The following is a 14161-nucleotide window of genomic DNA, read 5'->3' as shown; positions in this document are numbered from 1 at the left end:
AGAAAGGGAAGAAAGACCATGGCGGATGGCACGACATCAGATGGTTGACCAAGAGATGGAATTAGAAGATACTAGTAATGATGATTATCCAAGGATCAAAAACATCAAAAAAATCTTTGATCAGTCTCCTAATAATAAGTTTGTTTCGATGGTTATTAAATTATTCTTCAATTGCTTGGTCAAATGAAACTTGGAGAATTGGGTCCGATAGGATTGATTGGGATCATCAAATCATACATGTTACTGGTGGCTCCGATGGTTTAGGTAGAGTAATTACTGAAACTTTGGCTATTAAGAATATGAGGTTTTTTTGGGATATTAGACCTCTTACTGCAAATCCATCTGACTCAGGTTAGCTTTTTTTGGTTATGGACTCACTATTATTCAAATCAAGCTTGTCATTGACTTTGGTTGTCTTTATCTCTAGATGTCCATCACTATGAGTGCGACATATCGGATGCGAAAGCTGTAGAAGCTGTAGCTGATCGAGTCAAAAACGAAGTAGGAGATCCAACAATCATTATCAATAACGTTGAAGTAGCGAATGGAACATTTATCATCGATCTTAATCCTAGTGAAATTCGGCGGTTTGCCACTTTGTCTTATAAACAATCTCATTGGAAATCATAACTGACAATCACGATGTACCTCTTAACCACTTTGTAGGAGCTTTGGAGTGAATATAATGGCTCATTTTCACCTCTTGAAGGCTTTCTTACCAACATTAATTGAACTAAAGAACGGATACATCGTCAGTACGATTTCTATTGTGAATCTTGATATCATCACTAAACTCATCGCGATAATCTGTTTCTACTTGTTCTTGTCATCTCAGGTCACTGTAGCTTCAATTTTAGGCACTTTTGGCGTCTGTCAAGCTTCAGATTACTGTACTTCAAAAGCAGCTGTTTTGAGTTTACATGAATCACTTGAACTAGATTGTAGGTTCCTAAATATCCTCATTCCCACTGTATCTTTCTTTATTGAGTGAACAGAAAGATAGTAACATGAACCAAAAAAAATGAATATCAGTGTTCAGGGGTTCGTGCCACTTAAGTAAGTCCAGGTAGATTGGAAACCAAAATGTTTGGACCCTGTAAGTTTTATTATTATTTAAGACCTATCGAACTATTCAACTTCCAATCCAAAAAACTAATCAAATTTTGCTAGAACTTCTCATTAAGAAGTAAGACCACAGAACCCATTTTTATTCCCACAAGTTGTACCTCATGATCTAGCCAAACTGGACATTTGAACATTAGGTTCATAAGTTTATCTGAATCATCAAAGTGTTTCCTTCTTGGTTGAAAGATTTGGCTCATTGGTTTGCTGGCTCTACTGAGGCTGTGATCGATTTCAATAAGTGAAACCAGTCAGTTTTGGGGGATAAATAGATTGTGTGTGTTTTGTGCATACCTTTTTTTCAAAAAGTAGTATGAGGCACCACAAATGGCATTAGGTGTAGTTCCTTTATAATATTTGATTGCTTAAGAATCTAAAGAATGAAGATTCCGAGCGATTTTTCAGTGTGATTCATAAGAAAGTCGATGATGTTATGAATTTGAGGGAAATTTTGAACACAAAAGTCTAGATGAAATCTCTGATTCCCTCCTAAAAAAACTCACAAGATGTGGAAAGGGAATAGTTCATCACATCACTCATAGAGTTTAGAAGTATTGGAATAGATAGAACAGTGGGCAGTGAGAACCTTCTCTTTTATTCTTTTAATTTACACTTATTCATTTCATTGAGATAAAATCCTTTTGGAGTAAAAAATCAGTCCTACTCACCGTGTCCGGGACGTTCGCTCTTCGACGAGCGCGCACGACTTCCCTTTCTGCCTCAAAGGGAGTTGGTGTGCGCTCGTTGACTAGCAAATCCTACACAGACACGGTGTACTAAGCATCTAAAACTGACTTTGATTCACAACTCTGGGATGTTAATTGGATATGGGTCCACATCAAACGATACAAAAATGTTTTTTTGACAATTTCAAAGGTAATGAATCATTTCATCTTAGCCATCTTGTTTTTTGACAGAGTGGATATACATTTCATATCACCATATGCTGTTGAAACAAAAAGTACACTGGTTTTCGAATCGAATGTCTCTCTAATTTGATTACTAGTGGAGCTGTACAGTGTCCCTGGGTGGCCATACCCAGTATTGTATCTGGGCAGAGGCCTTCGGATCACCCGTCTGTTCATTGGTACACCTTATTGAGCAGTGTGACATGGTAAAACTTTTGTATCGGTCCAAGATCTCCCTCAAGCTATTTGCGCAAGATTATGCCAGCAAATAAAGCACAGGTTTTGAACCCCATATACCCTTATGATTTGTCTCTCAATGTCAATTGACAAGACCGAAACACAAAGCGTACCAGAGTCTTCCTATACACAATTTTGATTCAGTCTCTTACTTAGTGGTCTAGCTTGTTAGATCACTTGCTCATGATTTTAATGGTGCACTGCCTAGTTACACTTATTGTTGATCTTAGAAGTGTGCTCAGGTTTGGCTGAACTTGCCAATTGCTAAACAACGCAGCGGCCCTCTAAGGTAGCTCGGATCAAAGCTCTGAGCTCAGATTGAAGCTGCTGAACTGGGGCAGGGAACAATTGACACACTTTCTGAAGAACAATATGCATGCCTTCTGACTGTCTCGACGTTGAGACGGTCAGTGGCAGACGCAGTGAATGAGATAAGAAACTTTTTGGTGATACCAACACTCTCAGTCCAGACCCAGTAAGAACTTTTGTTTGCCTTCAGGTGGCCCTTTTTTCTTGGTATCCTGCATACACTGATCAGTTGTGTTACAGCCATCCACGGGAAAGCTATGAGAGAAACCTGATGTGTTCACATGGCCATCAGTGTAAATTGAGGAGGTCACAGGTATTGATGGACAACAAGTCGGAGTTGGTCGATTGTGTTTGTTTGAGCTTTCAAAAAGTGATGTTGAGGTGGAATGGTTAACTGAACAATGCTGAGGACTGATGCATTTTAATAGTGGCACAGTCCGAAGCTTCAAGCTGCTGAGGTTGAGAAGTGCTGGGTTGCAAGCGTTTGTGAGCAGTTTGAAACGAACCAGAGATCAGCCATAACACAGAAACAAACTCAAATCGAAATCCCAAATCATTGGCCCCCCGACGTTCGTTGGGGGCACCAGCTGCCAGCAACGGGCAGAGGTGTAGGGTCCTGTCAAATAACAGGTCTGGCTTGGGATCAGTCCAGATCCCCGCAAAAGCAAAAGCTGCCGTCATGAGTACATATAACCGGCCGTCTCTCACGCGATGGAGACTGATTGAGATTGATTGACCTACATAGTGAGCTTCTTTCACTTTGATATTTATCTTTTCCTCCTGCCACTTCACTCACCTTTTCATCGGTTTTCAATCATGGATCCGACGCCAACTATTCACACCACCATAGCTGCAGACGGCGAAACCGCACCAATAGATGCCGTTGATAGCATGGACAGTGGTCAGTCGGCTCCATTCACGCTTTTGTTTCGGACGCTTTCTAACCCTCCATTGCTCTTAAACAGTACTTGAGGATGCGCCAGCCGTTGAGGATGGACCCGATACGTCAGTCCCTGCACCCTCAGGTGCTATACTAGAACCACCCGGAACTCCCGCCCGCACAGAGAATTGGAGGACTGCCGGAGGTTGGGAATCGCGGGAATGGGAATAGGATGTATGAGCCTGTACTCACCGCCACGTTTCAGTCTGTTTCAGTCCAAAGGTTTAGACTGAGCAGTACACAATTATCCTCAATTATCTTCTTCGTAAACATTCGTCCCATTGGCCTACATAGAAACCATCCTGTCTATGTTTTTAATGCATTTTGAGTACAACTATGTAGTGCGCGACATAAGACTAGATCACATTTCGATGATCTTGACCAGACCGATCATACAAACATCCTACTATGAACATATCAAAATAAGAGTCTTACAAGCTCTTCGGATGATTTTTCTCACTTAAGTTGAGTAGGAGTGGGGAAGGGTTGCATATGAAAGGACCTACGGGAGATCCGGGTGAAAAAGCCTCGATCGCTGTCACCTGCTGTCACATGTTAAAGCATCGATCAAGCGCCATCATCAGAGCGGTCTGAGTGCAAGACCAACTTTGATAATGATCGGAAGAGAGTCAATCAAATGTCTTCTTTTACTTTCTTTATCGTGTTTCTCTCACTTAAAGCGCTCTGAAATTTGGACAGGCCAAATTGGTCTGACGGTGCTGTTTGTTCTAGCGTACGCTCTCGACTGATGTTGTTCTCGCGATCTTGTGATATTTTTGATCCTCCTGATTATCATTTTGTTATCTTTGTTGGTATCGATCTATGTGTGCCTTTGACACTCTGTACCAGTTTGGACTTGTATGTTTTTGATTGTACTATATCATTACTCTTTGGCTTTTAACAATGACTTACTCGGTTATTTGTTCATTTGTTTGATTCGAGTTTTCATTGATTCTTCTCTATCACGGAGAATATGATACTTCAGCTTATGATATCTGATTGAATCATTGGTGTTTTGTCAAAAAAACAAATCGTTTTTCTTGTTCGCCTCATAATTTCAATCGATATGTCGGTTCGGAGCGGTTATGAATCGATGATGTTACTGCTCTGGAACAACTGGAACTGCACAACCTCTCAATGCTCGGTGATTATTGGAAAGGAGGTAACTTTGTCTACAAACATACGCGAGTGACTGAAGATGAAAGATCAAGCTGCATATCTCAAAAGGGGTCTTGAACGTCTATAAGCCAACGGTGTGGCGCTTTGTTGGATGTTTCAAAATAAAAGTTAAGACCAATTGGGCGTTGACCAACCCCTGTATGCCTATTCATTCATACAGCTCCCAATCCCAATCCCATCCCATTCCCAATCTCCGGCAATCCTCTGGTGCTCCCCGCCCGCACCCAGTTCGACCAAACGCACGAGGTGTTGATTCGAGTTGCCTTCAAGATCGAATCTAAGAAGGAAGTCGATCAAAGCGAGGGACAAACCAGTGAGGTCGAGGAACCCGACTCAGACAACACGACTATTGTTGATTCAGCAGACCTATCCGAAGCTCAGCAATCCATCAGAGTGACACTTTATGGCAAGAGCTTGAATGAGTTTAAGCTCTTATGTGGAGAAGCATGTGATAAAATTTATGAGGGAATGAAGCACGTTGTCTTGACCAGTAATATCGCACAGGACTTGATTTGGCAGGGTCAAGTGGGTACTACGAAACTTACCCTTGACTCTTTCTCAGCCTTTGTTCAATTTGTCGATCGTGTCAATCGATCGCACTGCAAACTTGGAGATGTGCTTATACGCAGCCCTAATGCAGCAGAAAAGAAAAAACAGGCTGAAGCGGTAAGCCTTTTTCATATTTACTGATGTTGGAAATTGATTCATCAAACATCTTTTTTTATGGGGTAGAGGGCTGCTCTGCTCGCCGAGTATGAGAGGGTGAAGGTAAGTTTGTCTCCTGTGCTTTCTCTTTTCCTCTGCATTTACCAACTGAGGATTTCTGTTTTGGATGTCAAGCAGGCCGAAATAAAACGGTATGAAACTGCTTATGACTTGTTTCAACGTAATGAGGAGATTGGCATGGCGCTCGGCATGGGCAATTCTCTTATATTGACGGCACCATGGGATACAACTTTTCATTATCGACTCTCGCTTGAGGCATCTCAAATTTGGGCCAGAGCCATCGTAAGCCAAGTCCGTTTCGTATCTTTGTGTACTCCTGACCAACGTTCAATTCTTTAGATCGATGGAAGTACGACGGGAGATATGCCACCTGACTCAGTGGCATACCGTCAGGCAATAACTCCCTATCGAGTGACAAACAGGACTCATGCATCGACTCGGATTCCAATTTCCAGAGGTTTCAAAAGACCTCGACCCTAAAACTAGCCGACCCATTGCAAGCTCCCTATTGGGGAACACGCTCGAGAACGAGCAAATTGGGCTTCTCAGTCAGTGGCCCATTTGGATGATCTTTGCATCGATGTTCCAGCGAGGCCAATCCAGAAGACACGCGCGATCATATTCTTTCACAGAACATCTCACGTGATGAGGCAAGGTTGTTCACATCTTAGTTGAAATATAAGTATCAGCCGAGTTTGTTATCCGAATTGTATTATTGTTTGATCATATCCATTTGAAAGTTTTATCAAGTGTGAATAGCTTTGAAGGAGCGTGTACCCATCACCCACGTTGTTATTGCCACTGTTGATCTAGGGATGGCCCATGATCCCAGCAAAATGACATCATTTGCTCCTGATGATCACCTGACTGGGGCCAAAATGGGCAACCACACCAGTGACAGAAAGTGATACACAGACAACAATTTCCCACACTGAGAGCAATCAAAGGACTGAGGAACTACAAGCCGCCCGTGATCAAGAGCCCTCCCCTCCCCTTTTGGATATATGATATGATACATATATCTGCAACGAGCTTCAATCCCACAAAAAGATCAGTTACCACAGAAGGTTTGAGGAACCATGATATCATACCAAACCTCCCTATCACTTCACAGGCTGGTATGTAACAGTGCCACAGGTCGTAACTGAATGTAGCACAAATGGAGCAATGTAGCACATCATATAGCTTATATCTGATTCATGATATTTCCTTCTCACCAGATTGTGGTTATAAAAGTGAGGAATTTGGAATGGCCATAGCGGCAAGGTTCAACTACATTTTGGGATGTAAGGGATGCAGAAGATGAGATAAATAATGTGAGATAGAGCCATGTGATGATGATTATAATTATTGAGTGACATTTAAAACCATTGAGCTGCATATACATATGTCATCTTTGGGTCTAGATATATATATCCCTTTTGTCATCTGATTGTGTTCCTTCTGTATCTAAGCATTGATGCAACACCGGGTAAGCTACACTTTGCCACATTACTTGTCCCATGAGCGCTGTGCAGCTCTTTCTCAATTTCTCACATTGTGTTCATTTTTCTACAGAGCATTTTCAAAGAAATGAAAAAATGAAAGTTTGAAAGTCAAGCCCCCAAACAGCAATGATGCTTACATTAGCCGTTGAGCAACTTTGGAATATGCACAAGGCTATGTGAAACGCTTTAGCTTCTGCTCACCAGCCATAGATGTAGCTTGAATGGAACATGTAAATAAACAGTAAAAAAGTGTTAAGGTTAATAAAAAGATAGAAAAGAACAGTGAACAAATGATAATAAATGAGGGTGATGGAAAAATATAAAGAAAAACAAATCATGAACTTCATTTATTCATATATGTCAGCCCTGAGCCCTGTGTACAGGACCACGGGCTAACAAACACACATGTAAATATATGTATTACATATGTAAATATATGTAACTTGTTTAAACCCATAAAGATTACATCTCATGGCTCAGTATCAAGAGTCACTCAAGTAACAAGACTTACTATGACTTGAATTAGTAATAGTAAACCTAACCCAAACCTAACCCAAAGAAAAAGCAAACCTAAGTGCCGACCACAAGTTGACACCTAGGTCTAGGATATATAAACCCCTCTTCTTCCCACTCTGGAAGAAGAACCAACTTCACATCATTACACAACTCATCATCACAACTTACTTGATTCTTCACCAAGAATATTGAGTAAAGTGATATTGTTGTACTTTGACCGTCATACTTCTTTTCTGTCTTTGTTCAGGTTATTGTAAAACCTCAAGTGGTGTTCTGAGTTGGTGGGATTAATAGCTAACAGAACAAGTTTGGAATTTACAAAGGGTTCCTGTTCAAACGAGTCTAAAGTACCCAGCGGCACCTCTGAATCCTCAGAGTCTAAAGTACTGTAGGCTCCAGAGTTGTAAGACAACCAGAGCTCCGAGTAAGATCCTTAGAGGGATTACTCAGCCATCCCACTGGCTATAAATCCTCTCCTCGGAGGTCAACTAACTGTAGTCTTCACTTGGGTGTACCAAGTGAAGACTTCATCTTTGTCTACTCTTCACCTTTTTTAGTGAAGAGTCAGCCCAACAGTTGCTGACTCCTCACAATATACCCATTGATTCAAAGGACTTCACAAGAGCTTCAAAATCTGGACCAAGATCTTCTCCTAACCATATCTTACTTGAAATCAGGCATTAAACAGTCTGTGCAATCAAACTACCTTGACAACTAAAGCATAAGTTGGCAGCATCTGAGAGTATGTCCCTGAGATTGGAAGTGCACAATGATCAAGTGGTTGCCAAATAGTGTCTGACCATGTGTGCAAGTGTGCAATAATTCCTTTCATGTAACTAGAGATACATTAAACAAAATGTTAATTCAAGAAGAATAAAGAGGATTGAGATTGATACTCACCTTCCACCACTGAAGACTTGCTTCAGAATCCTGAATATCATAATCTTCAGCCTTTTTTATTAGTCCCATGTAAGTAGTTTTCAAGTGGAATATATTTGGATTCCTCAACCTTGTGTTCTTTTTCAGAGTCTCTGCAAAATATGTCAGGCTTTGGAGGAGAGGTTGCTGTTGTTGCTTTTTTGGGATTGAGACAATTGTGTTACATTATTTGAAGGTGCTGACAGCTTTTACTCCCGATAAATTTTAAACAGAGTGGCTTTGGCTCCAATACTTACCACAGAGGCAGAACCATACCATTTGTGGAAAAACTTGAGTTGGAAGAGAAGATGGAGAGTGGTAGCCATGGCCAGGGTCTTGCATCAAAGTACTTTCTCAAGGTATTTGAATGTTTTCTCTTTCATCTTGGCAAACATGGGATAAGTGGTGTCAGTGGGGCTGAGGGGGTAGATTTTTTTCTCTAGTGTTGTACAAGTTCCACATAGATATGATGATAAGTGGAAAGGAGAAGGATAAGGGTCCGTTCGGCTGCACATCTGGTGACCATCTGACCGTCATCTGTCACCAAAAATCAGGATGACAATCTCTTTGCCCGACCCCGACTGGGCAGAAGGTCCAGTTGGATGTCAGATGAGATGGCGCAGCCGAACGGACCCTAAGAAATGAAGTAAAAAGGCAATTGAAAGAATTTGGTCAAAGAGGTACATTACCTTTGAAACTGTCAATTCTGTTGTTTACATGCCACAGACTCATTATTGATCCCCTGACCTCAGGCTGTACTAACCACATATGTCAAGATAAGTCCCAGATCAAGTAGTGTGGTCTCTGGTCAAAGGAGAAGTTGGTTCCAGATTGAATGGTGTGTCTGGATAAGAGAGGGTCTAGCATGTGTATGACTGTCAAATGTGGTGATAGGGTAGTTCTGCTTGTTTGGGCAGATTAGCCCCACTTCACCACTTCATCAATGGTCCTGGGTGTTACATGAGCTGTTTCAAGACTGATTGAAAGTCAACCCACTTTCAAGATCTTGGAAGCTCAGCTCTGATTTCAAGGAGAGAGTTGTGCTACACAGCAGCGCAACACAATGTTGTGCAAGCACTTCATGCAGCACAACTTACCTGGTGTTGTTTGATGAACAACTTTGCCCACATAGGGACTGCACAACCAGTAATCCGTGGTTTAGAACATTCCCAATTTACCTCCAGAAATGGAACATTTACATAACATTTACCTAATGTTTCTGATACAAACATAGAATCATCTTTATTTTTTCAAAGATTTTCCAAAAAAACCCTCCTACACAAGCAAAAGATCAGACAGTCAGCCACTGGTGTGAGTTTGCTTTCCCAACAACTGTATTTTTCAGAGTTTGTCATAATTGTGTCCAGTTGACCTGGAAACTCTGGAAACTGTGGTGTCTCATGCTATGAACACCTGGAGAAACAAATGATACCCTCTTTGTTTGCATTGTGTGCCATCTTGAATCAAAGATAATATATTACCACCCTATTGATGCAATCTCATCACTTGATATGATTGTGTTCCAACACAATACAATAAATTGGTCAAGCTTAGACATGGGTAGAATCCCAAACTCATGATTCAGTTTGTGTGGTGCTGAGAATGCTGGCTGAAGCAGAAATATGGTGACTAACTTGTAGAGGGTAATTGTGGACAATAACTAGTGTTGGTAATGATCTACCAAAAACAATAAGAAATGCAACAATAGGAAAGAAACCCAAGTTGATAGAGAACACAAGATCTTATATATGAACCATGTTTAACAAGGTGTTTTGACTATGACAAGATAGGAAATGGATACCCTGGTTACAATCATAGCATTCCTATACCTTTCAACCAGTCTAAACCAAAAACAAGGGAGCCTAGGCTAAGTACCTGTCATCTGTGATGCCCAGCCAGGCCAAGCTGTAGCACAACTGTCATTTTTACACACCTGTACCCACTTTCTGGTTTCAGCCTCAGTGGGGATGCTCTTAGAATGTATCCCAGTCATGTCTTGATGAGGTATTACACTGTTTTACATGAGGGAGTGTTAAAACATCCTGCTGTACTTCACAGATAAGTTGATGGGGGTGGTGTGACAGTTTTACCTAAGAAAGATTCAAGCTGTTTTTTCAATCAACTGTGGCTCCTGAACCAACAAGCCACCCAGGATTTCATCGCCTTTGTGTTCTCTGCCCACATCAACCACTCAGCATCCAAATACAACTCTCAAGTGGAGCGAGGATCATCTTGTCATTGATGAACCCAGAGACAAAATTCATGGCCAGAAGCATGGGTATAGCAAGGTTGGACTCACAGGTTGATGTCAAATTTTTGATTGATAGGCACAACATCAAGATACACCTCTCAGTTAGATTATTGTTACGGCCTAGACATCATGAGACTTGCATACACATAAGTGCTTAAGCTTGCTTTATACTTGTCTAGAAGTTTGGAGGTTGGATTCCTCATGTGGCAATCCAACTATGATACTAAACCATCCTCACCCTTCTCTTCCATCCTATAAGATCCCCGGTTCTATCATATTGCTACGACTAAATAAACGTAGGACCCAAGAAATGAAGTCAAAATAGAAAACTATTGAGAAGTTGAAAAAAAAAGAAAGAACAAAGAAAAAATTTAAATAATCAGAACAAATACAGAGAAGAAGGTTTATTTTGATTATGCTCTGTATGGCCAAAGGCAAGAAGCTTCTGTGGAGCAAACAATATACTCTTCCTGGTGGCGCATAGTGTTGAAAAAAGCCAAAAAAAACTATCTACCAAAAATTATGTACACATACATACTCACTTTGAGCAACCTAAATCTGTGTAATTGTTTTAAATCAGAACACCTTACTAAGTGTCCCAAATTAGAAATACATTGGTTTTACAAAAATGTTTTTGGACAACTGGTCCAAATTTTAAAAACATATGTAAAAATAATTAAACTTGAACCCCCTTGATAGATACCCCAGAAATCTATGAAGAATCTCACACATAAAACATCCACTTGTTTATTTCCCATAACCTGAAAGTACACATCTTACATTATCTAAGATGGCCCAGATTGTCAGGCCAGATTCCCAGCTTGTATATCATAGTTTATATGTTGATTGTCAGACTATATTCCACTACCAGAAACTTAATATCTTCTGGACAGAAAAGGAAATGAATAAAGCAGAAAAATATTGAAAAGCCATTAAGCAAGCCAAAAAATGCCCAAAAAATATGGATTTTATATCCAGAGTTTAAGCCTTCAATCCAAAATCTTTCAAGTCCTCAGAAGAGGACCTGTAACATATTCTGAAATTTTCCTCATGACTTTTGAGATATATTTTTCAATTTTACCAATGCCCATAGTTTCCTGAAGTCTGCTTCAAATATCTTGATTATGAGCTCATTAGAAAGCTAGCCTTTTCCTTTACAAATTTTATTTGATGTTCAACTCTGTCGCTAGGCCATACAAGATGTGACATGTACGCACATCCAAACATCTTTTGACATCAATATGTTGCTTGTTTGAACAGCTAACCCTTTGATTCCTTAACAAAATACATCAAGGAAAAGGCAAGCTTATTGATGCTTTAAAATTCAACCTATTTGGAGAAAATCTGAAACAGTCATTGGCATTCATGGCATCTAGAATTCTGCCATTACAGTCATGGGGCATATTTTAGAATATGTTACAGGTAGTTTGTTATAAAGCTTTGGGGTTAAAAAATGAGCAAAAATACTAGAATTGAAGGTCAAAAGTATGGGTATAAGATGCATATTTTTTGGTATTTTTTGTGTGCTTAATGACCTTTAACACTTATGTGTATTGTGAATTTGCTTTTCTGTCCAGAAAATATTAAATTTGTGATAGTGTTCAAAGCTAGTTCCAACCCATATGATCCAGAGAGTTTAAAGGTAGTTTTTACAATCAGACCTGATAGTCCACTCCACATGCAAGTCCTACACTTGAGAGGGACAAACCAGCTCTTTTATAAGGCCATTCTAATCACCATTCTGATCCATTACTTGAACAAAATGAAAAAGTATGATAAGTACTACTTTTGAGGAAAGAATTGCTTTGACTGCTTTGCTTTGGACGCGATCTCTTTTATCAGAAATCTTTGTCTGCTATATTTGAAGTCTTGTGTGTCCCACACTGATTATCAAAGTGAATGACCTCCATTGTTCCCTGATATATCCATAACTGTCGTCTCTGACATAAGTTTAACTAAACCCTTCACGAGGGTGTTCCGTATGTCTGACACCCCGGTTGGGGTTTGTATCACCATGGAAAATCATTCTTTATCTTCTCCAGAGGACTTGTCAAGAAATCATAGCTGAAATTTTTGGCGCAAGTCTCATCTTTTACTTCTTCTTTTTGATTTGATTGAGAAGCTTCAATATTTGCCTTGTGACCATCCGACAAGACCTTGGACGGTATGCCCATTGGTAGCCTAAGCATGTCAATCCCAGATTTCTGATTGCAAGACCATGATAACTCTGAGATTTAGTAATTTGATAGGATCTCTTCATTCCATCAAATCCCTTAAGCACTTTGATGGTCATATCTTCCTTATCCAAGATTTCACTATGGCAAGGAATCCATTCTAAAAAGACCTAGAAAAATTGACTTTTTCCATCTTCGTTTTGGTTTTGTTTACGAGCTGGTTTTACTATTCCATTTTCTCATGTTTCCCCTTCCACCTAAGTTTCTCATATATTTCTCTGAATTTTTGTATGCTCTTTTACAGCAAAATACTATTTTTTACCTATAACGTTGTGACAAAGCGTTGTAAAAATTTATCACACTTTTTATTGAATTCTCCCGAAATCTTTTTCCAGCCCTTCCGCTCTTGAGTTTGACCAAAAATAAAATCAGTTATATTGTTCTCTAAATAAAGCTTCGCAGCTTTGTGTGACTTGGTTTCAATCTTTGTACCTGTTTTATATAATGTCTTAATTAAAAAGTCTTTCAAACATGTATGGAAGATTTTATTTATCATATAATTGACAATCCACTTGTCTGCGTCTGTCTATCATCTGCTGACAACATGTCTCTCAAATCATCCAAGATGATCAAGTTCATTTGCTTGTCTATCGTAGCTTGTCTTTTCATTGTTAGTTCTTCTTCAAAGCCATTCTCTTCCAAATCAGACATTACAAAGTTAGATACTATATCTAAATCTACTTCCAAGATCAACAAGAAGAAAACCAAAGAAGAAGAAGAATTTATCAGTTTTACAGATTGGAAGGCTCGAAGAGATGCAAAAAGAAATGAAGAAAGTAGTAGTTCAGGTCATAAAATGAAATCTCAATCAAACTATTGGAATGAAATTGATGATGATGATGACAATGACGATGGACCACCAGGATTTAATTCACCTTTAATCCATTATCCAAAAGACGTTGATCACTCAGGAGAAGATGACTCTAAAAAGACATATTTCAGGACATTGTCTGAGAAACTTCTTGATCAGCCTGAAGATACATCTGAAGTCAATGAGTCAGACTATTTTGAAACTTTCGAGGAATGGAAATCTGTATTAAAAAACCCTTCAAAGTCAAAGAATAATCACTGGAGAAAATGACTGATGTGAATACTCTCACTATGACCATGCTACTGATCAAGAGCATGCCACAATCCAATCCATTCTTTTTGCGTACATCAAATCACATTTGGGAAAGAAAACACAAGAGAATTCAAATTCAGAATCCAAATCCAATCCAACAAAGATGTAACTCAATTAACACTGCAGGGGAAGATATGACTCCAAAGAAGGGATTGATTCATCTTACCAACATATATGATGTGTAACTCAAAACCTTGTAAATCTGATCAAA

At 39.7% G+C, this 14161-nt stretch overlaps 3 protein-coding genes across 3 annotated transcripts; all 3 read left to right on the top strand.

Annotated features, from left to right (window-relative positions):
- Positions 1 to 299: 299 nt before the first annotated feature.
- Positions 300 to 991, top strand: MELLADRAFT_94405 (uncharacterized protein; the record flags this gene model as incomplete). Its single annotated transcript, XM_007406612.1, has 4 exons — positions 300 to 351; positions 428 to 587; positions 670 to 769; positions 836 to 991. 4 exons carry the CDS (start codon positions 300 to 302, stop codon positions 989 to 991), a joined length of 468 nt encoding a protein of 155 aa, XP_007406674.1.
- A 2401-nt stretch (positions 992 to 3392) lies between these two features.
- Positions 3393 to 6727, top strand: MELLADRAFT_103417 (uncharacterized protein; the record flags this gene model as incomplete). The annotated part of the gene is made up of 8 exons (XM_007406613.1): positions 3393 to 3477; positions 3542 to 3581; positions 4995 to 5361; positions 5428 to 5463; positions 5761 to 5809; positions 5877 to 5969; positions 6181 to 6315; positions 6642 to 6727. The coding sequence occupies 8 exons, from the start codon at positions 3393 to 3395 to the stop codon at positions 6725 to 6727; spliced, it is 891 nt and encodes a 296-aa protein (XP_007406675.1).
- Positions 6728 to 13371: 6644 nt separating this feature from the next.
- On the top strand, positions 13372 to 13908 carry MELLADRAFT_103416 (uncharacterized protein; the record flags this gene model as incomplete). Its single annotated transcript, XM_007406614.1, has 1 exon — positions 13372 to 13908. The coding sequence occupies one exon, from the start codon at positions 13372 to 13374 to the stop codon at positions 13906 to 13908; it is 537 nt and encodes a 178-aa protein (XP_007406676.1).
- Between the last annotated feature and the right edge of the window lie 253 nt (positions 13909 to 14161).

This window comes from Melampsora larici-populina (assembly GCF_000204055.1).
Source record: "Melampsora larici-populina 98AG31 unplaced genomic scaffold MELLAscaffold_6, whole genome shotgun sequence".
NCBI classification, from domain to species: Eukaryota; Fungi; Basidiomycota; class Pucciniomycetes; order Pucciniales; family Melampsoraceae; genus Melampsora; species Melampsora laricis-populina.
Note: the sequence above shows the minus strand (reverse complement) of the source record. Positions and strands in the feature narration are given on the sequence as shown.